Raw genomic sequence first — 25,125 nt, forward strand, 5'->3', positions numbered from 1 at the left:
GTTTAGGGGTGCCAGTGCTGTGCACAGTCACACCTGCGTATAACTTCTTACTCCTCTGAAACTTAACTACTTAACCAGAAAACTAAATTTTGTGACTAATAACACAAAGGTTAACACATATTTTGTATACGTGTGATATAGTGTATTCTTGCAACAAAGTAACAAACCAAGTAAGCTAGAAAAAGGAAAATGTTATTAAAATCATAATGAAGAGAAGATAAATTTACAGTTCTGACTGTATTGTATTTATTAGAAAAAAATCCACATAGAAGTGGACTCCTGCAGTTCAAGCCCATGTTGTTCAAGGGTGAACTGCATTGAGTTTTTTGTGGGTAAAATAGTATAATGATGCTCATAAACTGCAAATGATTTGTGATACACTCTGATGATAGGATAAGTAAAAGCCAGATATTAAAGATACAGTTAAAGTTTCCTATCCATTTAGTGAAGAGTATGAAAAGTATTATATAGAATAATCTAGTTTTTCATTAAAACAAAAATTTATATTAGTGTATATATTTTATAGAGTTATGATCTATATTTTAGTTACTCATTTTTGAGTTTTACCTTTTAAGTATTATAGAATATTATTTAAAAACACATACCATTTTCTAAAGTTTGACATTCTGTAGGAATCTACCTTTGTATACCTTTTCCTCACCCTTTAAAAAGTTGTCAGTATTCGTTCTTTTAACAGTAGTCTGTTTCCATGCTATTATAAGGCTGAATAGAATGGTAATAGTATTAGGACAGTGATCTAAGACTTTTTACTCATAATGGTAGCTTAGAAACTTGCCAAACAAAGATTTGGAAACTTAAGGTTTATTTGTGCATTCAGAAAATATTCAGTGATCTTTTCTCTCTAAATAGAGACATTGAAAGTTACTGTATGTGTCCTAAAATTTCTTAAAATACTAAAATTGCATTTTGAACTGCAAACATAGTCTTAATTTGAGATGTGGATTAAGTCCTCTGAATCCTGTTTTATAGACTGAATCATATCCATGTGGTTGGTACACTTTAGAACAGAGAATGGGTAATGTCGTATGTTATTAAGAGACATTATCAATTTACATAAAAGTTCCTAAATCTTAAAGTTAAGAGCTGTTTTCTTCTTTATGTGGTTATTTTGCCTCTTCAGCTTTCAGCATTTATCACCATACTTCAGTTTTTGTTATACCTGCTTTGAAAACTTGACATTTCTGATTCAGTTCTAAAAAGGGGGGAATCATTGATTTTAACTTTGTAGTTAGTGACATTTTTTCAGGCTGAACATTTTCTGTTAGCATAATTATTTTATGTAGATATCTAATAATTCTTGGATTTTGAGCATGAGCGGTTTTCTCTGCCTCTACAAGACTAGTTTTCAACCTTTTTCCCTCCCATCTCCACATCCACATCCGCAGCCTACTCCTGTCAGGGGCATCTCTTACTACACTTGTAAATAGAGCAATGAGGTAGGCTGGGTTTAAGTTTGATGAAACTTCTCCCTAGATTCTTGTGTCCCTTCCCACTGAGAATAATAAATTCAGGGGCCATACTTGCCCTAAGATTTGTATCTGACTTTTCTGGACTCATCACTCTGTTAAAACTACAACACTCTTTAGCTCTCCTATAACCTTTCATCTTTTGAATGTGTGAAGGCAAAGCAACTTTTTGTAGACATTTAAAAAATAAATATCTTAGGTTGAAATGAGTCACAAGTTTTCTAATTTATCTATTTTAAAAGTAGGAATTCTCAAGCCATTTATAAAGGATTGCCTCAAAGAAATTGCACCTTCGTCCTCTTTAATACCGTGCAGTGTTTTCTATTTTTGAGAGTCTTTCTAATGTTGATGTAAGCTTTTTAAAATCTTGAGTGACACCATGGGCTGAATAATGCCTAAAGGGGGCACTGACCGTGTTGGGGCTTTTGCAGAGATTTTTTTCTTAAAAGGGGATGAAAAGGAGAGAGATGCATTGATACAGGATGACATACTATTTCCAAGCGACTTAGATGCCACCCAGTGTCACAGTGTCTGCTGCTGTTGCCACAGAAATTTTAGTTCTTCCTTGTAATACTCATTATGCAGCCCTTCATACATTTTTATTACTTTTCTCTGGAAGCTTTTCAAAAGGCTTCCTATATCTTGTTTTAGTTGCAGATATTGAACTGATACAATGCTTCCAGAGAGGTTGCCATTCTGCTTTGTATAGGAAGGATGCCTTTGTGTTTTGTAAACATTGTGCCCCTGTTTATATACTATATTTGCTCCATTTTCAAAATTACCTATAGCAATACACTTCTCTTTCATTTTTCTTCCCATCTACTATGATGAACACTCATTTTCTGGATTATAATTTGTACTTTCTTTGCCAGTCAGACTAATAATTTTTATCTCCAGTCAACTTGGGGAATTATAAGCAAAGGGATTGTTAATAGGTTGAAAAATTAGAATAAGTAGAACACTGTGGCTGTTTGAACACATTTTGCATTTTCTATTTGACACACATATCTGCAATGTATTTGGGAATGACTGCATTTCTGAGATTAATGAAGAAAAGATTTAAAGATAAACAGTCATTGGAGAAAGAAATAGTAGATTTTGAGGACTGTTTTCCTTTGAGAAATAGCCATAATTTGCTGTTGCTGGCACTTTTAAAATCCTCGTCTAATTAAGTACCAACTGGATGAAACCGTTGAAATACTGTTAGTAATAACCCTAAAGGTCACAAAAGATCTTAGTCCAGAAAATTAGTGAGATGAACTCAAAATGATTTGTGGTCATTTCTCCTGCTGTACTTTTGTAGCAGTAGTGCTGAGTGTTATTATGGAAACATCAATTCAAGTGGTTTACTTTATGATCACTATAAATTATTAGTAATGCTTGAGAACTGTTTTTGCAAGATAGAAGTTAGTGTCATTTGTATGTGTTTCCTGTTTCTGTCAATTGATTCCTCAGTATACTCACTTTCCCCCTCATATTTAGCATTGATCTGTATCAGGTGCTGCTTTCTAAAATGATTGTTATTGTTTATCTGTAGGACCCAGGACCACCCCCGCCTTCTCCATTACTAGGTTTGAAGCCACTGCAGTTACTAGAAGTGAAAGCAAGGGGAAGATTTGGTTGTGTGTGGAAAGCCCAGCTGCTCAATGAGTACGTGGCTGTGAAAATATTTCCAATACAGGTATGTTATTGCATCTTTCTCATCTGCATGTATTTTTAAAAGATAAACTGGCTCAATTATCGTAATTCAGAAACAGTCCAAAAACACAGACTACATGTTTCCGGGTGGCTCTTTGTGATATTGAGGAAAGCGGTTAGCTCTGTAGTCTGCCTTCTCATCCAAGGAATGGAACTCATGGTATAGCAGTTGTTACGTTTGTTTGGAGTGATGGAATTCCAGTGAATGAATGTATAGGACATCTTTTGCCATTAAAAATACTATAGAAATGTAAGGTGAAGATGAGGATTCCAGTAATAGAATTTTGTTGGTTAACTTTTAATATCCCATTGACATTATCAGAAAACAAAGAGAAGAATGAAAGAATAGCATACTTGTTTTAGAATTGTTTTGAGGTATATTACCAGACTGATTCATTTTTATCTTACTTTGATTGCTCATGTAATCATTTCAGATTTTGTTTGGAAGTGAATCAAGATTCCAAATAATTGGTTTACTGTTCACTTTTCTTTTAAAGGGGTCTGACCTCATAAAACCCTGGTCTAATGCACATCTGGACTGTTCTTATGTTTTATTTGAGTCCATCAGTGGTATAGATCTATGATGATTTCTTCCTACCTATGTCTTGCTTTTCGCCTTCAGCTAATGCCTTGTGTGCATTGCAGTCCTGGTTGGCTTTGGTGATGCAGGGTCCACCACTGTATCTTCACAGTGGAGCTTCCTCATTCCAGAGTTAGAGAACCAATTTATCTTAATATACCTAGCTTTTATCTTTCTTGCCTCCTCTAAAGTCTCATAGAGTTTGTGAAGAACGCTATTACTTTTTTTTTTTTGTACTGATGCAGATACTTTATAAAAGAATCTAATCTGTTCTGCTAAGATTTATAAATTCCGGGTTCTTCTTTCATTGTGGGAAGAAGCTTAAAAATTAGAGAAAGGTCTTTGGATATTAGCACAAGAGTAACAGTAGCTAATATTTTATTGAATGCTTCTTACTGTCAGGAGAGGTGCTTTACATAGGAGTACTCAGTAATAGGTGTCTATATATTACCCACACATAAAAAAACAATACACAGTATACATATAATACAACAACCCTATGGGTCAGACACTATAGTGTCCCCATTTTGCTAATGAGGAAACTAAATGATTGTCACTTGGCAAAGGTTCTTAAGATAGTTTGGATTCAGAGGGTTCCGAACCATTACGCTATGGTGCCTCCTACTTTCATTATTCTTTCATTGTGAAGAGAAGCTAATCCTTTATAAATAGACATGTAGTAGGCATGGGTCACTTGCAGATGAGTATATAATGTTTTAAATTGTATTGCCTATTTATACCCTGTTGTGTGCTCACTGACTTTGCAGGGTATTCTCAGCATTTTGTTAAGAACGTTTGATACAATGTTAGTCTTTGAACAAAAAATTTGTTTTCTATTGAGATGAAGTCATTCTACCTGAAATTCGTATCTCAGGAAATTATTCTGAATAAACAAAAATAACTTCACACGATGATGAAATGACACTATATTATGAAACTGTCAGCAGAATGTGTTGCCATTGATAGATAGAGATATGCAACATTTCCCATGAGGACTCCTGTATTCACAAACAAGAAACATAGAGAAGTATGTTTTAGGGAATGGGGCAGGCACGGCAGGCATTTGTCATAGAGTTCCTACCTTATTCTTGGATTTCTTTTATGAAAAAATAAGACAAAACCAAACCAAAGAATCTTCTCATGCTTAGCTTTATTTTTAAATTTTCCCTTTGAATCTACTTGAGTAATTTCTTAGATATGGTTTATTTGCCCGTGTTCTTTGCATTCTTACTATTCTTTTGTTTTAACTCTAGGACAAACAATCATGGCAAAATGAATATGAAGTTTATAGTTTACCTGGAATGAAGCATGAGAACATATTGCAGTTCATTGGTGCAGAAAAACGAGGCACCAGTGTTGATGTGGATCTTTGGCTAATCACAGCATTTCATGAAAAGGTAAAACTACTTTCTGTTTTAACTCAGGAAAACAGTTTTAACTCAGGGTTGGCTTACCCACCTAATGTTGGCTACAAGTCCCTCAGACTTGTTTTTCTGGAAATAGTATGTTGTTTTAGTTGGTTATGGCTCAGTGGGTTAAAGCCTCTGCCTTCAGCTCGGGTCCTGATTCCAGGGTCCTGGGATCAAGCCCTGAATCTGGCTCTCTGCTCAGCAGGGAGCCTGCTTCCCTCTCTCTCTCTCTCTCTCTGTCTGCTTCTCTGCCCACTTGTGATCTCTGTCTGTCAAGTAAATAAATAAAATCTTCAAAAAAAAATTAATTCATTTTAGTAAAAGAGAAAAGTTGGCAACTTTTTCACTTAAGCCTCTACTTACATAAAACCAGTCATCTGTCCCTTATTTCTTGTGCTGCATTTCTCTCTCTTACAGATAATTATTTCAGTGTAGCCGGTGCTTAGTCATTTTCATTTACCATTCGCAATTCATCTTGATTATTTGGACCATTTTTTAGGTTGAATTTTGTTTTTAAAACTCTTCAGTCAGTATAGCGTAGTGACAAAACTAGAGTGAGGAGATTTATCTGATCTTTGATCTGTCATTGATCTATAGAATAATTATCACCAGAACACAGCTGCTGTTTCTCCTCTGAAAGTAGAAAGGTTTTCTGCTTTCAGTTAGTATGAAAATACATGTTAATGAAATAGGCAGTTGTGTTCTCCTTGGCAATTCGTTTCATCATTGTTAGATATAGGTGGCTCTTAAACGTCTCTAAATTGTTGACCAGAAGAATAACAGTAATCTGTAGAGGAAGATTCTGACAGCTGTATGTCTTAATTTTGTGTTAACATTTGTAGTTATCATATTTTAAGTTTTTAAATATTTTCCTGAACTTTAGATTTTCAAATGGTGGGTTGTTCTGTTTTGTAACTCCTGCCTTCAAAATAGGAGGAAACTGACTGTGCCTTGTAGCAAACCTTTAAAGATTAGAGGTATTCTATTCTAGTCAAATGTTTACTAATGTGAAACTTGAATCATTACAGAAATCTTTTTTTTTTTTATAATATTGTTCACTAAAAGATATGTTGCCTTCCATAATCTCTTAAAAGTAAAAAGTTCTCCATGTCATACAGCTTTTGTCCAGAGCATAAGTTGTTTTTCCCCCCTTTTCTTTCATTTCTTTAGGGTTCACTGTCAGACTTTCTTAAGGCTAATGTGGTCTCTTGGAATGAATTGTGTCATATTGCAGAAACCATGGCTAGAGGACTGGCATATTTGCATGAGGACATACCTGGCCTAAAAGATGGCCACAAACCCGCCATATCTCACAGGTAGAAATAAATTTATATTGTTTTCCCTAATAATTTAGTATTTAGTATTTAAACTTTAAATTTGTTTTTCCCCCAATTACCTAATCATGCTAGAAGAGGCAGTTGATTTTTATTTGTTTTTCAAACCTTTGAGATTGGCCAGGAAGTATTTTGGGTAATGGATATATTTAATATCATTAGCAAAGTTTAAGTAATGACCTCTGTTTTAATTTCTCATTTCTGAAAACATGGTTAAGAGTGAAAGTGTATTTTGTCTATCACAAAGGAAAAAAGAAATTTGTTTTGCCTCAAAACATGGATTTACTTTGGTGATAATTTTAAGATGTAATTGAGGAGAGACTCTGAGTATCTTTTATTGTGTTTGTAATGACCATGTGATCATTATCTGAGCTGAGTTGGAGGGAGGCATCATTTGAGTAACTGGGCTTGAACCCAATAGTTGGCATTCCCTTAAAAGGGAAAATGTTCGTTCCTTTAAACATGGAATCAGTTTGCCATTGTGTATTCAATTTAAAGACAGTTGCTTTAGAAAGAGACCCATAAATACAGAGAACAAACTAATGGTTGGCAGAGGAGGGGTTGGGGGTGAGAGTGTGAGTGGGAATATGGACTAAATGGGTGAGGGGTAGTAGGATAAAAGCTTTCATTTATGGAATAAGTAAGTCATGGGGATAAAAGGTACACCATTAGGGAATATAATCAGTGGTTTTGTATGGTAACAGTAACTACACTTGAGTGAGCAGGGCATAATCTATAGACTTGTTGAATCACAACTTCTTACACTTTTAATGTAACATTGTGTGTCCATTATATAGTTTAAAAAAGATGGTTGCTTTAAAAGCTGATTCATTTAACAGATACTTAATTGAGTGCCACCAGTTGCAGTGTTTTAGGTTGTTGGGAGGCACTACTTTTAATTTTGCGAACTCCCTTGAACGAATTCCACCTCAGAAAAAGCTCCCATTTTCTCACCTTCCTGCATACAGTCTATCTCTTCCTGAATTTTTATTCACCTCACTTAGTCCTATAGGGAACTAATTCTTTGGCACCCCCAAAAGTTATTAGCAGTGGGGTTCCTAAAAATCCTTTGAGGCTTTACTGATTGTTTTTTGCAGCATTTGTGGGTGTCTGTGTCTCCTCTGTCCCATTCTTGGTCTCCATGTCTGTGCACATAGATTTAACTACTGCTCATGGCATAGATATATGTAGTAGGAGTGTAGTAATCTCTAGGGTGAATTAGTTGAAGCTAGTATATAAAAGAGGTTATCTGATTGCTTTGAAATGGTTACTCTTTTTGGAACACCAGGATCTAGCTGGAGCTGTTTGTTTATGGTGAAAATTTTCTGATACACATTCCTAGAGATGCTTTTCTACAACAAGGCTGATGAATCTAAGAACCCCTAAAATAAGGGATTGTTTGTTATAGTATGTAGGCCTTTTCCAGTAGGCAAAAGGCCCCAATTCATTTTATTTGAATATTCTTTTAGTTTGCTTTCTTAAATCTCAGTTGCAAGGGGTGCTTCTAAGTATAAACTCTGAAATATTCATTTTACCTCAAAAAACCAGCAATTTTATAATTGGTAGGTAGGAATGACATAGGTAACATGTAGGCTAGACAGTATTTTTGGAAGAGCAGCTCTTTATGGAGAAATGTCCTTCTTATTGTCCATGCTTTATGGAGAAATGTCCCTCTTATTGTCTATGTTATGAACAGGAGTTTGTCACTCTACTCTTGTTTTTCAAGCCTTTTCTCCCTCCTTTTTTCTGTTTGTCATACTCTAATAGTGTTTTCTCCTCTTTTCCCACTTTCACTGAAAACTTTTAAAAGTAACTTGTTTAAAATTAATTTGAATACTTTGTCTATTTGCAAGGGACATCAAAAGTAAAAATGTGCTGTTGAAAAACAATCTGACAGCTTGCATTGCTGACTTTGGGTTGGCGTTAAAATTTGAAGCTGGCAAGTCTGCAGGTGATACCCATGGACAGGTAAGGATGGTAACTACAAAATGTAAGAAAAATAATCTTGTCCCATATTTTCTTAGAATGGCATATCTAGATTGAATTGATATAAAATTTTTGTGATGGTTATTAAATCAGCATATAATATAAAATGTTAAATTTGCTGAGGAAGACATTTTCATGTGTGGTGAAGGACTGTTAGGAACTCAAGTGGTTTAGATCAGTCAGTTCATAAAGCAACCTAGATATGTGTCATGGGATACTATTTTTAAAAATAATCAAGTTAATCCATTTAAATGGACCTCATTCTTAGGGAGTTCTTAGTAATAACACAGTAGTTTTAATTCGTTAATTCTTTCATCATCCTAAGAGGAATGGCAGAACAGTTACTAATCATGCTAGTATGTACTAAAGAATATCTATTGTTTGATTTTTCCATGCAACAATTACTTTCTTGCTTCATGGTCTTTAGTGCTTCATTAATTCTTTAACCAACTTTACAGCTTTTCTTTAAATTCTCTCCAGTTCAGAGCACTTACTAAGCCCTGAGCAAAAAGCCTAATTAATTCTATCTAGTCAAGGTCTGTATGAAGAACACTGAACAATGGGAATCTTTAAGAAAGCCAAACAGGAGAAAAACATGATCCATACATTTTATTCTCAGAAACTGTGAGGTGAAGAAAGGTGGTGCTTTTCATGCCTACAAGATCATCTTTTTATTAAGAAAACCAGTTTGACCTGAAAGGTGACATTTCTTACAAAGTTGGCATGATTTATTACTTCATCTTTCAAGTCATGGAAATTATTTGTCATCTAATTCTAAGCTTTCATTTTTCCCAGCATATCCTATTGACCTCCAAGAATAGTTATTAAAGAATCACAGCATAACAAATTTGGCAATACTGACAGAGGATAAGAATTTAGTTTACACCAGTAGTCAGTAGTCCAAGTTCTAGAAAAGTTGACACCATACATGTTTGGGAATGAAGGCAGTCTTGTGGAGTCTGTGATGGAAGTGGGAGATTGTGCAGGAAGCCTAGGGACAAACATCTGAGCTGACTGTGTCATTATTATAAAACTAAAATTGGGGGACAGTTTAATCCTCTGGTATATCATAACACTTCCCCCCTTTTCTTAAGAAAAAAATTTGAGACTTATTCCTGTCTTTCACTGCCCTCTCAATTAGTTTACATGACGAGGTAAAAATAATTACCTACATCACTGGATCCTTGACTTGAGACTTCATGGACCAGAAAATTTCAAAATTCAAGTTATTGTACACTTTATATACTGCAAATAAAGAACCCTGGAGAAAAATAAGATTTTTATCTTATTATAAAAGAGAGGGCATTTTATACTAAGGAAAGGTAGTTGTCACGTTATAAGAAAAGTACTTTGGAAAGAATACATTTGTCTTTAGGGGAAAAGTAAACTTTTTTTTTCTTTGAAAAGTAAACTTTTGAGAAATGCTTGCCTATAGTACAGTTAAAGGAGCAAAAGAAGCAAAGCTACTTTTTTTTTTTTTTCTATCTTTAGAGTGTTCTCATTATTAAATGAATTAAAAACTTGAGCTTTGGAGTCTTAGTGATTGACTTCCTTTTTTTTCTAGACATTTCTGCTGTATGTGTGTTCTCAGATAGTTGTCTGACTTCTAATCTAGAGATCACTCAACTAAGGATGGAGCCATTATCTGGCCATTCCCTTGATCTCCAAAAACTGAATGTGTGATCCACCCAGCTATCCTATAAGAATTTTTAAGCTTTCATATATGAATATTGTCAAGCACCAACCAAAGCTAGCTATAGTAGCTTAGTAACCATAGTTACAACACTAAGAAATACCAAACTGTTAGAGACAGAAATAAAGAATGCCAAGACAGAATTCATGAATAAATAAATATGTAGACTTTGAAGAAAAAGAACTTTTAAAAGTTTATCCATTCTTTACTGGGCTAATTCTTTTTAAGTTTTATATTACTATTTTTTGTTAGTACAGAGAAAGAGAAACCCTTAAAAAGGATTATATTTTTTAAAAAGACACGTTTCAAACAGGATGTAAAGGGTACAATTGAGAAATACAGTTCTCTTGTCTTTATCTCTAACAAAACCACCATTGTTTTTAGGATTACTTCCAGAAGGGGGAAAAATTCTAAGCTAACGCCAGCAGTGTCTGCTGGTATATTTATTGAGTATACCCACAAGGGATCTCAATATATATACTGCTTTTGTTCCTTGCTGTACAGTGTTTTTGGAAATTTTTCCGTATAAGTCCAGATTTACCTCATGTTTTTTTAGGAGCTGCATAGTACTCTGTTTAAGAAGTCCCTACTGATGGAAACTTCCCATTTCCAGTGTCTTGGCTGTTATTACGTGAATACAATGCTCCTTGACTCTGTAGTCTGGTGGTCATAATGTATTTACCTTACCTGATAACGACAGCAGAATATACTTGGTTTTGATTCTTTTTATAAAATCTTAAAATGTTAGTTCATAAAGTTAATGAATGAGTATTGTTTGCTTTCATCTTTTTCAGGTTGGTACCCGGAGGTATATGGCTCCAGAGGTATTAGAGGGTGCTATAAACTTCCAAAGGGATGCATTTTTGAGGATAGATATGTACGCCATGGGATTAGTCCTATGGGAACTGGCTTCTCGCTGTACTGCTGCAGATGGTAAGGGAAAAAATATTTTTTTAAAAAAGATAATGCCTATTGCCTACTACACATACATGAAAAGGGATGATTACACTTAAAAGGTAATATTTCAAAGTACAAAAAAATTTTTTTAAGTAGACTCCCAAGAGGTAGTGGTTTAAAGAGAATTCAGGAGGCAAGGGATAGGGGCAGGCTGGAGAGGGAAGGTATGGGCATCTTTACCACTGCCAGGTGTTCTGTGCTAGGCACTTCACATACCTTTAGCTGGTTTCCTAAGACTCCTTTGGAGGTAGTTATTAGTTTTATATAGGTGCAATTTGAAGTTCAAATTTTAAGTAGTAGAAATTAAGCAGATTGCTAATATTAGCTTTAGGGTGGTAAATGGTGAAACCTAGATTTCAAACTCTGATCCAAATATAGGGATATGGCTGCTACTTTGTGGGTCCTGCAGGTCCTACCTGCCCCCAGGTTGCAAAAGTCAACTCTTTTGGCAACAGGAGGTAAATGAAGGATTGGGGGATTTTCCTTCCCAGGACACTCAAGGCTAAGTCTCTTCATCACTCCCATGATGTCCACATACACTTAACCAGACTGAATGTACAGTCCATCCTCCATGACACAAAATGGAGCATGCCTTTGGATATACCACAGGTTAATTTCTGCCTCCTCAATGCCTTAAAAGTCTGAGCTGATGTATAGAGGCTGTTATGAATGCTAGTTATATTCTCTCACACCTTGGTTCTAAAGGATTCTTACTCTTTGTTTTTGTTATGTAAATCCTTGTTTAAGTCCTGTAAATATTTGCACGAATCGATTGATTATAAGCTTGTATACTGTTCCTGGTGTTAACAAAATTATAGTGTGCTAGGTACACTTCTCCGAAGGTCTCCATTCTCTTCACTTGTGTTACAGCACTTTTTTTTGGACGTGAAAAATATAAAGCAGACATCTCAACAAATGTAAATTAGCTTGATCCTTTTTTAAAAAAATTTATAATTACCTAAAAACTTCCTGCAGATTGTGAAAAGACCTTAAAAGAAATTGTTTAGTATATTTAAGCCAACTTAACATGTATTTATAAGAATACTTTGTTTTCTGAGTACTGTAATGGTGTCTCAGTGTAGGACAGACTACCTCTGTCTGGTACATGAAATTTGATTTGGGGCACTATGGTTTTCATGGGTATTTAGTAGAGTGGTCAGGAATGGACAGCCATTCGTTCTTCTGAGATTGGGAGTTTGGCATGGAGTGGATCCAGACCCAAGAAAGTCTGAAGCAGTTTCACTCAAAGTGGAAGATAAAGTACATTATGTGCATTTATGGAAGCAGAAATCGGTCAGATGGCAGATGTTATAGGAAAATGTATTTTATAAAAACTTTAATAATATGGACTCTCCAGAACCAACCACTGGATATGGTGTCGTGGGGATATATACGAGATCCTGCCCTTAAGCAATGTATAGTTTAATTACAGCGATAAAATACATCCTGGACAATTGACTCTAGATTAAGGTTAGTGTGAATTGTCTAGTTCTGTGTGTAGTATTCATTAGTATTAGATATTCCGTAAGTTATTCTGGACGAATATAATACTTGAAGAGTATTGAGAGGGTTATGGGAGTTTAGAGGAGTGAAAAATGCTTTGTTTTGTATTTTTGCATTTGTGGTAGAGCGGTTATCAGGGAAGTTTTTATGAAAAGTGAAAAAGGACAGGTATTGGTATTTCTGAAATGCTTTGCATGTGCTGTGAAATACTTGCAGAGTCGGGAATTTCTGACCCTTAAGGCAGAAACTGGGGCAGGAGGGGACAGTGTGAACATTGCTAAAGTGAGTACTTTAAAATTTGTTGATGGCAAAGTTCAGTGATTCTCACACTTTAAAGTGTACTAAACTCCTGATCAAGTTCATATTCTGACTCAGTAGGCCTGGGTTAGGGCCTGATACTTAAATTTCTTGCAGGCTGGTAGTCAGTGCCATTGCTGCTGAGCAATTTTGAGTAGCAGGAGTTAAACAGACGCTTTAGAAGGTCACTGGAAGTGCTAAAGCAGAGATGGACTATCCAGGCCATCAAGGATTCTTCCATTTAGAAAGAGTAGAGTTACATGTCCTCCTTCATGACTCATAATTTATCATTTATATCCCATCCAGGAGTAGGAGTATCTGTGCAAGGTTTAGGTCTGTATACAGGCCCTTTATATGAAATTGGTCTCTAGTGAGTGGTTTCTGTCAAGGGGAGACCGTACAGTGATTGAAAACACAGACTTCAGCGGCAGAGATGGATTCAAATTCCAACTCTACCACTTAACAACTGTTCTGTCCTTATGCAAATTATGCAACTTTTCTGACCTTCTTTACTATCTGTAAAATAGAGCTAATGTCACCTTCACTCTGTGGAGGTGTAAAATGGGAGGAAATAGTGTATGTAAAGTTCCTAGTCAGGGTAAGTGCTTATTAAGTATTAGTATTAACTCACAACTGCATTTTCCTATTTGAGTATGCCTAAGAAAAAAGGAACCATTTATTTTGGTGAATAAGTTTTGTCTGTGAAGACATATTCTGAAGGCTTATTGGGAACCCTGTATGGAGTATGCTTGTGATTTTTTTAAAGGACTATTTTTGGCAGCTTTTGTGAGGGCAAGGAGTTGTAACTCTGAGGTATGTAATTCCTCATGCAGAGCTTGTAGAGGGTAAAGATGTGTCACAGGATAAAGATGGTTCTAAGAGATTAACCCCCAAATTGTCAGATAGAATCACCACTGTTTACAGCCTGATTTGAATTGTGGGAAGTACTTAAAGGGATATTATAGCCTAGATTTGCAAATATTGTTGATTCCCTGTGGTCCTATATATGTATGGAGATAGGCAGTTCTCATAGAGCAGATGAGAAAGCTCCTTACGCAAACTTAGCAGGCTTATGTGCCAAATTGTAGAGTTTTTGATTTCTCTTAAATTAGCATTTGGGTCATACTGTAGTAGAAGTAGTTGAGAGTGTGTTTTTCTCCTGTCATTATATACCATTTAACAGTTGGGAAAAGGTGATACAGAGTATGTTTCAGAAGGGTTGTTCAAGTTTGGAAGTCAGTAAGATTTGAATTAAAATGGTTTTGTTCCCCCCCCTCACCCATTTCAGGACCTGTAGATGAATACATGTTGCCATTCGAGGAGGAAATTGGCCAGCATCCATCTCTTGAAGACATGCAGGAAGTTGTTGTGCATAAAAAAAAGAGGCCTGTTTTAAGAGATTATTGGCAGAAACATGCTGTAAGTTACAGTTAGCTTTTCATTTGAAATTCCAATAAAATGCTTTTCAGAGGAATGATTTCTATATCTGCACACTTCTCTTCTGGGACGATTTTTCTGGAGAGGTTATCTTCATACAGGATATTCTGTCTAGAGTTCTATAAACAATAGAATTTTAGGGCTAGGGGCGCCTGGGTGGCTCAGTGGGTTAAAGCCTCTGCTTTTGGCTCAGGTCATGATCTCAGGCGCTCTGCTCAGTGGGGAGCCTGCTTCCTCCTCTCTCTTTGCCTGCCTCTCTCCCTACTTGTGATCTATGTCTGTCAAATAAATAAATAAAATCTTAAAAAAAAAAAAAGAATTTTAGGGTTATAAGGGAAGATGGTGAAGTCCTAAAACCTAAGGGGCTGACAGTACTATGGTCTTGTGTTTGTCTCGTTTGGAAATCTTCCCAGGGAAAGGAGTACCTGGCTCTGATCATGTCGATAGGTGGGTGACTTTGATGATCACCAGCTTCCCATAAGATGCTATTTTTAAAGTAAAGCAGTTTTCTGCTTTCCTTGTTTTTGATTTGGGATTGGAATTTGTTGAGGTTCTTAGGAATGCTCTTAAAACTAGAGACTTAGGTAAGTGAAGAATGGAACACTATTGCCCTGGTTATTTTGGTCCAAATATAACCGGAAACATGGATTAAAACCAGGTAAAGAATCTTAAGGATGCTTTTCTAACCCTTTCTTTTTTTTCTTTTCTATTTAACTGCAAGACAGAAATGCTGGTATTAACTAAGAAAACAATAGAAATTGGTTAAAAAACAAATTTAGCTTTGGCTTTGAGTCCAGATCAAGGGTTAGCATTGAACTGACCTGGTTTATATGGGGATTTGGGGAATTAAAAAAATTTTACTATCTCCTATGACAGTCTCAGAAGTTTGGAAGCTATAGGAATTCTGATTTTTCTTAATGCTTTTCTTCCATTTCCTACATACAATAGATATCCATAAGTGAATGCTGACATATAACATCTAACTTGGCTAATCTTGGAACCTGACTCACAGAAATACCAGTTTCTTTATGGACATTTTATTGTTTCCTAATAGAAAACAAAATCGGCTGTGGTGTTTGAGTATGTTTTTCCTTTTTAGGGAATGGCAATGCTCTGTGAAACAATAGAAGAATGTTGGGATCACGATGCAGAAGCCAGGTTATCAGCTGGATGTGTAGGTGAAAGAATCACTCAGATGCAAAGACTAACAAATATCATTACCACAGAGGACATTGTAACAGTGGTCACAATGGTGACAAACGTTGACTTTCCTCCCAAAGAATCTAGTCTATGATGGTTGCACCATGTGTACACAGTGTGAAACAGGACTCTGAGCTGGAGCTGCTAAGCTAACGAAACTGCTTACAGTTAATTTTCTGTGAGAAATGAGTAGGAGGTCTCTTGGACATGTCAAAAAGAAGACCCTCACGTTTAAAAATGTGGCTCTGGGAGACTTATGGCATTGCCTGCAGAAGAGATGTGAAGGACAAGAGACTTGGAAAAGCTGCAGACTCTATAAAGAAACTTTTGAAAAAGTGTACATGAAGAACGTAGCCCTCCCCAAATCAAGGATATTTTGGACCTGGCTAATCAAGTGTTTGAAAACTGACATCAGATTTCTTAATGTCTGTCAGAAGACACTAATTCCTTAAATGAACTACTGCTATTTTTTTTTAAATCAAAAACTTTTCATTTCAGATTTTAAAAAGGGTAACTTGTTTTTATTGCATTTGCTGTTGTGTTTCTATAAATGACTATTGTAATGCCAATATGACACAGCTTGTGAATGTTTAGTGTGCTGCTGTTCTGTGTACATAAACAAAGTCATCAAAGTGGGGTACAGTAAAGAGGCTTCCAAGCATTACTTTAACCTCCCTCAACAAGGTATACCTCAGTTCCACGGTTGCTAAATTATAAAATTGAAAACACTAACAAAATTTGAATAATAAATTGATCCATGTTTTGTAACAAGGTATTACAAATTCACTGTGTTATTTAAGAAAAAAAGGTAAGCTATGCTTAGTGCCAACACTAAGTGGCCATTCATAAAGCAGTGTTTTAGCTTTTTTTGTGCTAGCTTGTAATTTAAGGAAAAAAAGTGCTGTTTTTTGCAATGAAAAAAAGATGTCATTTTCCCCTTCTTCCCATGTTTTAGAGCTTCATCTTCTATCCAGTTCCCAAATTATTGCATACTTATCTAAGGTTTTTTTTTTTTTTTTTTCTTTTAAAGGTGTGCTGTGTTTGGGGAATATTTGAAAATTTAAAGCATGATTTAAATTTTTTAAAGTGAGCTATGACACTGGAAAGCTCTTCATTTTTATTCTTTTAAAATAGATTTTTTTTCCTATTTATATATGTAAAATTGTAGTGTATTTCTTTTCACCAAACAGTGTGTGGGACATTCTTAATCACTGTTTAAGGATCACCTCAGGAAGTGTCATTATCCAGAATTCCTCACTCTCTGCTTTGAGACTTGTAACTTTATCACTCTATTTCTGCTTGGTGCCATCTTGTTAGAGTAATATTTGATGTCTGTGATATGTAAAGAATTATCCTAGGATAGAGGTTTTAAATTTTAAGCACAGATTTCAGATGTTACTGCTTTAAAACAAATCAGGGATAACAAGTTAAACTTAAAAACTTAAAATATGCAATGACATTTAGAGGTAACCGATGTTGATATAGGTAATATAGCCTAGCCTCCTCCCGCAAATTGCTTTCAGAAACAACAATGATTTTTAGGATAGTTCATGCCTTATCCTTGATAAGAAAGTGGAATTGATGGTAGGTAGGTGCCAAAGTGCTTTTCAAAACAATATTGCATCAGAATATAATTGGATTGTTCCTCAAATTTATATAGGCCAAAGTAAAACAGTTAATTTCCTGAATTTCTATTTTATTTTATTTCTGACCAATAAATAGCCAGTATTACACTATGTACTTTAGTCAGGTCATTTTAAAATCCATACATTGATTTTATAAAAGAACTTTTTACATGTCACTGTCAGGAGCTCACTGTGAATGTATTATCTTCAAATGGCTATTTAACCACACAGTACACTACATTTTACATATAATGTGCACTTAATCTCTGGGAATAATAAATTATATTATTTATAAATAATGCATAGGTCAACAGACTCTAAAGCAGGGAGGAAAGAAGAGTAACAGCATTGTTGTCTGTGTGCCACACACCATGCAGAACTTTGTGCTCTTGGGTCTCATATGTACCCAAGTTTTCACTGTATTCCTAAGAATTCCCTTTTCAATGTTAAGTTCACTTCTTTATTTCAAAAAGGACCTGACATCTTAATTGATTTGGTTTAACTTCCACTTTGAAACTAATCAAGATGGGAAACTGACAATGTTCACACATGGAAATTGTCAATCTCCTAAAGACGAAGTTCTACCTGTTCTAAACATTTAATCTCATTTTTAAAAGCAAGAAAAAAATCAAAACAAAAACAAGAAGTATTATGATGAATGTTTGGCTTATGTGAGCACTAGTGATAAATTTTATAAGATCAGTTATTCAAAAGATAGTTTTCTCTTCATGTTAGAAAAAATTTTTAGAAATCCTGGGTATTGTACTTAACTCTAGCTAACCAACTTTAAGACTTGTATCCTTTTGAAAACTATATTAATAGAAAAACACTTTTTATAAGCAGTAAAATAAGAATGTTCCAATGACTACCTGTCCTGATACCTAGTCTTGTTAAAACTTTCATTTGCAGGGCATTTTCATGTTTGGTTTACAGTCAGCGTAGAGTGGGCAAGCTTACAAAAAGTTTGAGCTAGGGATACTGAAAAAAGAAAGATCAAAGAATGAGAAAAACGATGACTTCTTTGTTTGGGGGTGAACTGAGACCCCAATAATTTTTTCCTCATGTGTATGGTGCTCCTTATGATTCGTCTTGTATTTTGCCTTTCTGATACCCATCAGAACTGCTGCTCTAACTTCCACTCTTTACCTTGCCCAAATCTCCATGTAAGGAATGCTTTATGATCAACTGCCATAGGACTGATGGATTAACCAGTGTTTGGCTTTATTCGAAGTCTTTGCCCTGCACAGCTCTTGTATGTATTTTAGATGCTAGGAAGTTTTTAGCATGTGAAGTGTGACTCTTGTTTGAATGTTTATTACAGGTACCTTGTGAATTCCAGAACAGAGACTGTGCCTCAAAATTGTTGGTCCCATGAACCTGTACTATCTTTCATGGTGATGTTTTGAAAATATAATCAGGAGAAAAACCCAACAAGTTTGGAATTTAAAAAGAGAATCATCTACATAAAATTTAAAAAGAACCTTTTTCTTCTTCCTTTCCTCAATCCTAAGTAACAGCTACATTTAAGTAAAATGCAGGCAGGTAGGGGAAAAAAATACCCTGACCAGATGATAAGTTTAAGTGGAATTAAACTTACTATTTAAAAAAAAAATGCTTCTCCACAAATATTTTCCAGTTTCTCTTTTTTACCTTTTTAAAAAATTACTTTTTAGAAACATTTGGTATAATGTGCATAAAATTATTTACTGATTTATGGGCAAAATGATACAAGTAGCATCTTGATTGAACATCATTTACCTCAGATATTCAACCAGCAGTACATTTTTTACGCAGTCTCAATCCATATCCTATTTGTTACCTCTCAAAATATTGGTAAGCAATTATTTTAGCTTTACTCTGTAATTCTTGTCAGTGTTTTGGGCACAGGTTGTTGTACTACTGTCAAATTGTACTTGCTATTTTTTTCTGCAAGTATTTAACAAAAAGCTAAAAAAAAAAAAAAAAAAAAAGCCCCTAAAACTCCACCTTGAATAAGTGATTGTTAAATATTGTACAATAAAATGTATGCTATCCCCATTCCATCCTCGAGTTAAATAAAAAAATGAATATGGTATATGATTTGCTTATGCAGTTTTTCTTCAGCTATACATTTTTCTTCAAGAGTGGAACAGTAGCTTTGTTATTTACGGTGAGGCTCACACCTTGCGATATGGAAGAATGGGGATAGTGGTGAAAGTCTGTAAAGGGTTGGCGTTTCCCCCCTTTACTACCCAAGACTGTATTCACAAAGTATGTATGTTAGTCTTGCCAGTTGTAGGAAACCAGAGGCCAACAGGCATTAGTTATCTTCTTTTCATAGGGAACTAGAAAGATGTGGCTTAGGAAATAGTCATCAAAGATACAAACCCTACTTCCTAAGGATGTTAACTAATTTACTAACTCAATGGAAGAATTCTGGTATTTTTCACTTAGGGTGATCAGTAAGAGCAATTGTTAAGGAAGCTAGCTTTCATTTATATTTTTAATGTTGCCAAGGCTTTTGTTTATCCTGTGGCTTTTAAAAGAGGGGACGGAAAGCCCCACGGTGGGAGCTGTGTTACAGTTCACACCAATGGGATTCTCTATATTTTAAGGTAAAGGTGAAGGAAAGAACAACGCTTAACAGTGGTTTAAAAGAACCTGCACTGGCTTCTAAATCACGTGAAAATGAAAGCTGTGGTGGAATATACAATGAATCTATACTGAAAGACTGAAATCTCTTTCCACAGCATGTTCTGCAAAATGGATTCTTTGGGAAGTTAATACATAGTATATACTCAACATACATAGCATTAAGATACTGTATGTTTGGACCAGCAAGTTTTAATTCCTCAGAGCCATTCACATGCATGAGCACATGGACTAGAGAAGAAGATCCTGTTTTGGACAAGGTACTTGGAGGGGTCACATGAGTCAAAACTGCCCTGAAGCCTCTAACACTGTTTTGCTAACCCTTTTTCTAATTTAAGAATTGTTTCAATGAAAATGAAAACCCACCCTGCTACTTATAGTTTTACAATCTCTATACTGGGTGTTGATGGATCTTCTGCAGGTCTTCTATAACCAGGAAGGCAGATGAGAGCTTTCAGCCTTTTAGTGGCAATCTTAGGCTAGTGAATTACAATCCTGAAATCAAGTTCTTTAGATACTTTCACAGTGAGTGCATTTAAAACAGATAATACTTCCTTAAAATGGCTCAGAAAAATTTTTTAGAGCGAAAACTTAAGCTCATGTGTAAAATCCTTGCTTCTAAGTATTCTGGCAAAATATCCCCTAAAATCTGTCGACTATTGCATAGAACCAGTATGCAAGCCTTACCTTTACTGAAACACTGCTGAAAAGTAAATGACAGTGATCTGAAGACTTAGAAGGCAGGGAAAGAACAGCTACATCTGCAAAAAAATAGGATGAACTGAAGAGCTACTTTTTACACACAGAAATGTTATAGTCCATTCTATACCTGACACTTCTTGAAAAACCTGGTAAATAATTTCTTAGAGCATACTTTAAAAAAAAGTATGGCAAGAACCTGTTAAGGAATTTAAACTCTTGACAGTGGGGCTTTGGTGTCAGTCAAACCTGAGTTGAATTCCAGAGTGTGTCAGTCATTCTCTACCTGTGTGATTCTGAACACTGCCACTAGTATGTCAGTTTTTTTCTCAACTGTAAATATCAGTCCCTGAATGTCACAGGGCACTTGATAGTTAAAAGGATTATGAAATATACAAGGACAGGGACTGTCTTTTAAAAACAATATACAATCAAATGTTCTTAAATAAATGAAGTCACTAACACTTAGAAAATACTTATTAAATTTCATTTTAAACCTGGACTCCTAAATAGTTCCTGGACTCCTAAATTTATAAGGTGAGCATTTCTATTTCTACATTGCCTTTAGGGATTTACAATTTTTGATACAAGTAAGTTCAGTCAATAGTGCCATACACTTACCATTAATTGCGGGAATGTTTTTCCAGGCATTTCCTAAAGTCCCTGTTAAAAAGACAAATTCTGATCCTTTGGGCCTGTGACAGGCCCAAGAATTTGCCTTTTAAAAAAATAAATAAAAAAATAAACCAGCATTTCACGAAATCTTTAATGAAATGGAAAAAATTTGCCTTTTAAAAAATTCTACAAGGGATTCTTCTATAGGTGATAAGATTAAGTACCACCTTTTGAGAAGCCTGGAAGAAATTCATATTCAAACTTTCACCTTTTTTTTCTGTGTAAACTATCTCCCGGCCAAACTGGTCAGTCTCCTGAACTAAAAGACCTGGGTCTGGGATAGAATCCAGAATCTCCACGGATAGGAAAAAAACAAAACAAATGTGGCACCTCCCAGTGGACCAAAAGACTGCTCAGTACACCTCAACTCTTACCACGGTTTCTTTACCGCTTGAGGATTTGTAAAGACACTAGGTTGCTGTGTTGAAATGAACTCTTCAAATATACTGCATAAATACTTGACAAGTGTTAAATAAGCATATGGTTCACTCCCTAAAACAGTCACATTTATTTCTTTGAACTGCTACTTACAACATAATCTAAAATCACTGAAATTATAAATCATGTAACTGCTCATGATTCAAAGGCATGACACAGCCAAGACACTACATGTGTAACAGTCTCCCATAAATACAAAATACATGTTTATAAATATAAGAAAATGAAATAACATATCTTGTTAAAGGACAATAGCTTTGACTTCCTTACAGAAGTATGCCTGAAACTTTGTAACTGAAACCACCGGTTATATTCATAACCAGCTTAGTGAGGATGTTGCCCATTGCCTAACATCTGTAGGACAGTTGGGGTATTTCTGCAAAGCATTCATAATTTGAGTATTATCCAAAAGTAGTTTCATCAGCTGGTACTCTCTCTGTGTATTTACCGAAGTCCTTTCCACGGGCCTTATTAATTCTAATTGTTGTAAGTGTTCAAACGCCTGGAAAATGAAAGAAATAGTTTCGGTTGAATAGGGGAAGTAAAACAGTAACATTAATCCAGAGATCAATTAGGGTTGCTGTTAACTGTAAAACAGAGTGCCAGGAAACAAAACTTAACAGAAATCAGTAGGGATCAAAAAGAACTCTCATCAACCTCATAAGAACTTCATCTGTCTATCAGGTTAAGCAGTATCAATATACAGTTATCTGTCCCTGCATTGTTGAATGTGAACAGGGCAAACTCTAATTCAGTCTACTTAATATGGTTTTTCTTCCAATCCTCATTCTGTACCATATCACCTGCTCATACTTAAGGGAAGGGCTCCTAGTTCTCTCTATAAAAACTGAACAACTAGTAAGACCAGTACTTTTAACTAATTATCTAGGTGATTCAAATTTGCCTTTACAATCTCTTTCTAGGTTTTTTTTTTTTTCTCTTTCTAGTTTTGTAAAACTTTGCTATACAGAAGTTTAATGCAGCTGCAAAAAAAGCTAGAGGCAGAAAAACCTCTAGGAGTACACCAAGCCTGTTTGGCCAACCTGATAAATAAATGATTCAGCGGAGTGGTATCGGCATGAAGGAAAGAAAACAGGCTCCTTTTTCCCTAAGAAGTCTGCAGAGCATGCCACAACCTGTCAAAAATTCCCTCCCCCCCTTAAAAAGGGTTGTTTATGGTCTCCTCTCACCTCTAATATTCATGTACTATGTCTTTTCTAACCCTGATTATTGTTTTAGGTATTTTATTAGCGTATCTTTTTGATACCAAGGAAACCATTCAATCATGACATAGTAAGCATTAAAATATTGACACAGTGAAAAAGATTCTGGAGCTTTCTATTCTAACAACCACACTGTAAAAACTATCACTGGAATATATTCTTTATGTATCATAAAAAGTCTGATGAAAAGAAATAGACACCATTCATTTCTAAAAATGAGAAAATACTAGAGGAATACTGAAGCTGCAGGTATTATTGGGGCAGAATAGAACTGAAATTTAAAATATTTCTAGGCAGCAAAATATTTTAAAATACAGAATGACCAGGTACAAAATACAAATTACTCAAGAATTTAAATGTTCATGTAAACCTTTGTATTCATACAACCTCCACAAACTATGACTATCAGATAGACATGGACATTAGGAAGGGGAAAAAAAACTTCAGTAGGATAAATACTTTCTCTGTTGTTCTGAAGAAAGGGTAATGCCCTGTACTCACATGTTTTATTTGGTACAAGAAACAGAATTCTGACCTCTAAGGCCTATAAAGGATGATAAAGGACTTATGGGTCCACAGCTGGAGGGGAGGGAAGGGAAGGAGTAGGAGAATGAAGCGGGGAGGAAGGGAAGGGAAAGAGAGAAAGAGAAAAACAGAGGAAGTGGGAGAGGAAGGAAAGGAAAGATGTTTTTCCCTAGCAAGTCCTCCTGAGCTGCGCAGTCCAGTAAGGTAACCACAGAGGGCTACTATTATTCGTGTAACTTGATTTTTAATTTTATTTAAGTTTATTAATTATTAAGTTTAACTTAAAATTTGATACTCGAATCATTTAGAAAATTTTAAGTTAGTGGAACAACTGAGAAGGTACATCTACTTCAGCTACAAATTTTATGAAATTTAAAGAGCAAGTAATTCCAATGAATACTTAGTGAATTAAGTTAAGTATAGACACATGAAATTTCAAAAAATACAAAAGAAAATGAATTATTTCATTGATAATTTTCTGTATCAATTATAGATTAAAATGTTTCTGGTGTATTAGGCCAAATAAAAATTATCATTAAAGTTAACTTTGCCTTTTTAAGCTTTTTTGCTGGTACTAGAAAATCCAAAATTATACTATGTGGCTCATATATTTCTAGTGGACAATGGTACACTCTAAAGAAGTTCCTCAAGTTTTAAAACTCATGACTTAACCTACCCCTTATAACACTTTATATGTCCTCACTAGCCCATATTTTATCTTTTAGTTTTTTAATGGTTAATATCTGCATTTTTTTTCTTTTTTACTGCTACGATTATAAAGCCAACCCCTGGGTTGTAAAGGGACAGGATTTTATTGATGAACTGCGATGTATAGTTCTTTGTATAATGCAGTGCTACAAACAGACAGTAGAGGGCAGTATACTTCCACAAACTGGGAAATATCAGGCTGGCTTAGAATTATTCAAACATTTTGAGATTAATTTTTGTCTATCATACAAATAAATTTCTATGATAAATACCTAATGTTTCAAAGTTAGTAAGAGTTCAAATATGACATATACAATCAAACTGGATGTAAAAATCTACCTGTATTCAGAAAAATAATAGTCAACTTAAATCTTACCTTCATGACAACAGGTTTTTCAAAATTATAAACAGAATGGGCTTTCCTTTGAACAAACTTCTGAAACTCTGGACAGAAAGCAGTAACAACATTAACACCTTCAAACAGGCAGTGATGTAAAGGCAGAAAGAAACCAAAGTTTCATCTCACCATTATAGACCATTTGAAAATTAAAGGGCTCCTCTTCATAGATGTCATTTAAATGTTTCATTGCTATAATAAGACAGATTTCCAAGACTGACAGACCTATACAGTAAAAGGAAAACAAATTATGAGCTGTATGTTAACTTACTGATCCATAAGATTGAAATAACTGTCCTCCAAAGAGAATGATAAAGTGAAAGACCATTGTTCTGAGGGGTGGCAGGAGATCAAGACATCCCCCTGGTTCAAATTATCTTTCAGTCACTATTACTTATACAATCCTAAGCAAACTGCTCAACCTTCCTGGGCTTAGCTTTCATATAAGCAAACTAAGAATCTTCTTAAGCTTACAGAGATGTTATAAGGATTAGAGAGAGTATTATCAAGCACTGATCACATGGCTCATAATAAACATAAACTGACACTTCAACTGTGTACTTTATATATTTTTAAAAACTTTATTTATTTGAGAAAGAGAGAGAGAAGACCAGACTCCCCAC

The 25,125-nt window shown here is 35.1% G+C and overlaps 2 protein-coding genes across 16 annotated transcripts in view; one reads left to right on the forward strand and one right to left on the reverse strand.

Annotated features, from left to right (window-relative positions):
* The window catches only part of ACVR2A (activin A receptor type 2A), an 84,663-nt gene extending 65,383 nt beyond the window's left edge, over positions 1 to 19,280 (forward strand). For both annotated transcript variants that reach the window (XM_045066545.1, XM_013059051.2), the window contains 7 exons: positions 3,025 to 3,168; positions 5,019 to 5,162; positions 6,345 to 6,490; positions 8,362 to 8,476; positions 10,982 to 11,120; positions 14,233 to 14,363; positions 15,481 to 19,280. In XM_045066545.1, the coding sequence (XP_044922480.1) occupies positions 3,025 to 3,168; positions 5,019 to 5,162; positions 6,345 to 6,490; positions 8,362 to 8,476; positions 10,982 to 11,120; positions 14,233 to 14,363; positions 15,481 to 15,675 (1,014 nt within the window). In that variant the 3' untranslated portion in view covers positions 15,676 to 19,280. The remainder of the gene's footprint in view (positions 1 to 3,024; positions 3,169 to 5,018; positions 5,163 to 6,344; positions 6,491 to 8,361; positions 8,477 to 10,981; positions 11,121 to 14,232; positions 14,364 to 15,480) is intronic.
* A 2,415-nt stretch (positions 19,281 to 21,695) lies between these two features.
* The window catches only part of ORC4 (origin recognition complex subunit 4), an 85,575-nt gene continuing 82,145 nt past the window's right edge, over positions 21,696 to 25,125 (reverse strand). For all 14 annotated transcript variants that reach the window (XM_045066549.1, XM_045066546.1, XM_013059053.2 and 11 more), the window contains 3 exons: positions 24,632 to 24,727; positions 24,482 to 24,549; positions 21,696 to 22,151 (listed from right to left, as the gene is read on the reverse strand). In XM_045066549.1, the coding sequence (XP_044922484.1) occupies positions 21,963 to 22,151; positions 24,482 to 24,549; positions 24,632 to 24,727 (353 nt within the window). In that variant the 3' untranslated portion in view covers positions 21,696 to 21,962. The remainder of the gene's footprint in view (positions 22,152 to 24,481; positions 24,550 to 24,631; positions 24,728 to 25,125) is intronic.

The sequence above is a fragment of the Mustela putorius genome, unplaced genomic scaffold, assembly GCF_011764305.1.
Source record: "Mustela putorius furo isolate JIRA1106 unplaced genomic scaffold, ASM1176430v1.1 tig00003867_pilon_pilon_pilon, whole genome shotgun sequence".
Classification (NCBI taxonomy): domain Eukaryota; kingdom Metazoa; phylum Chordata; class Mammalia; order Carnivora; family Mustelidae; genus Mustela; species Mustela putorius.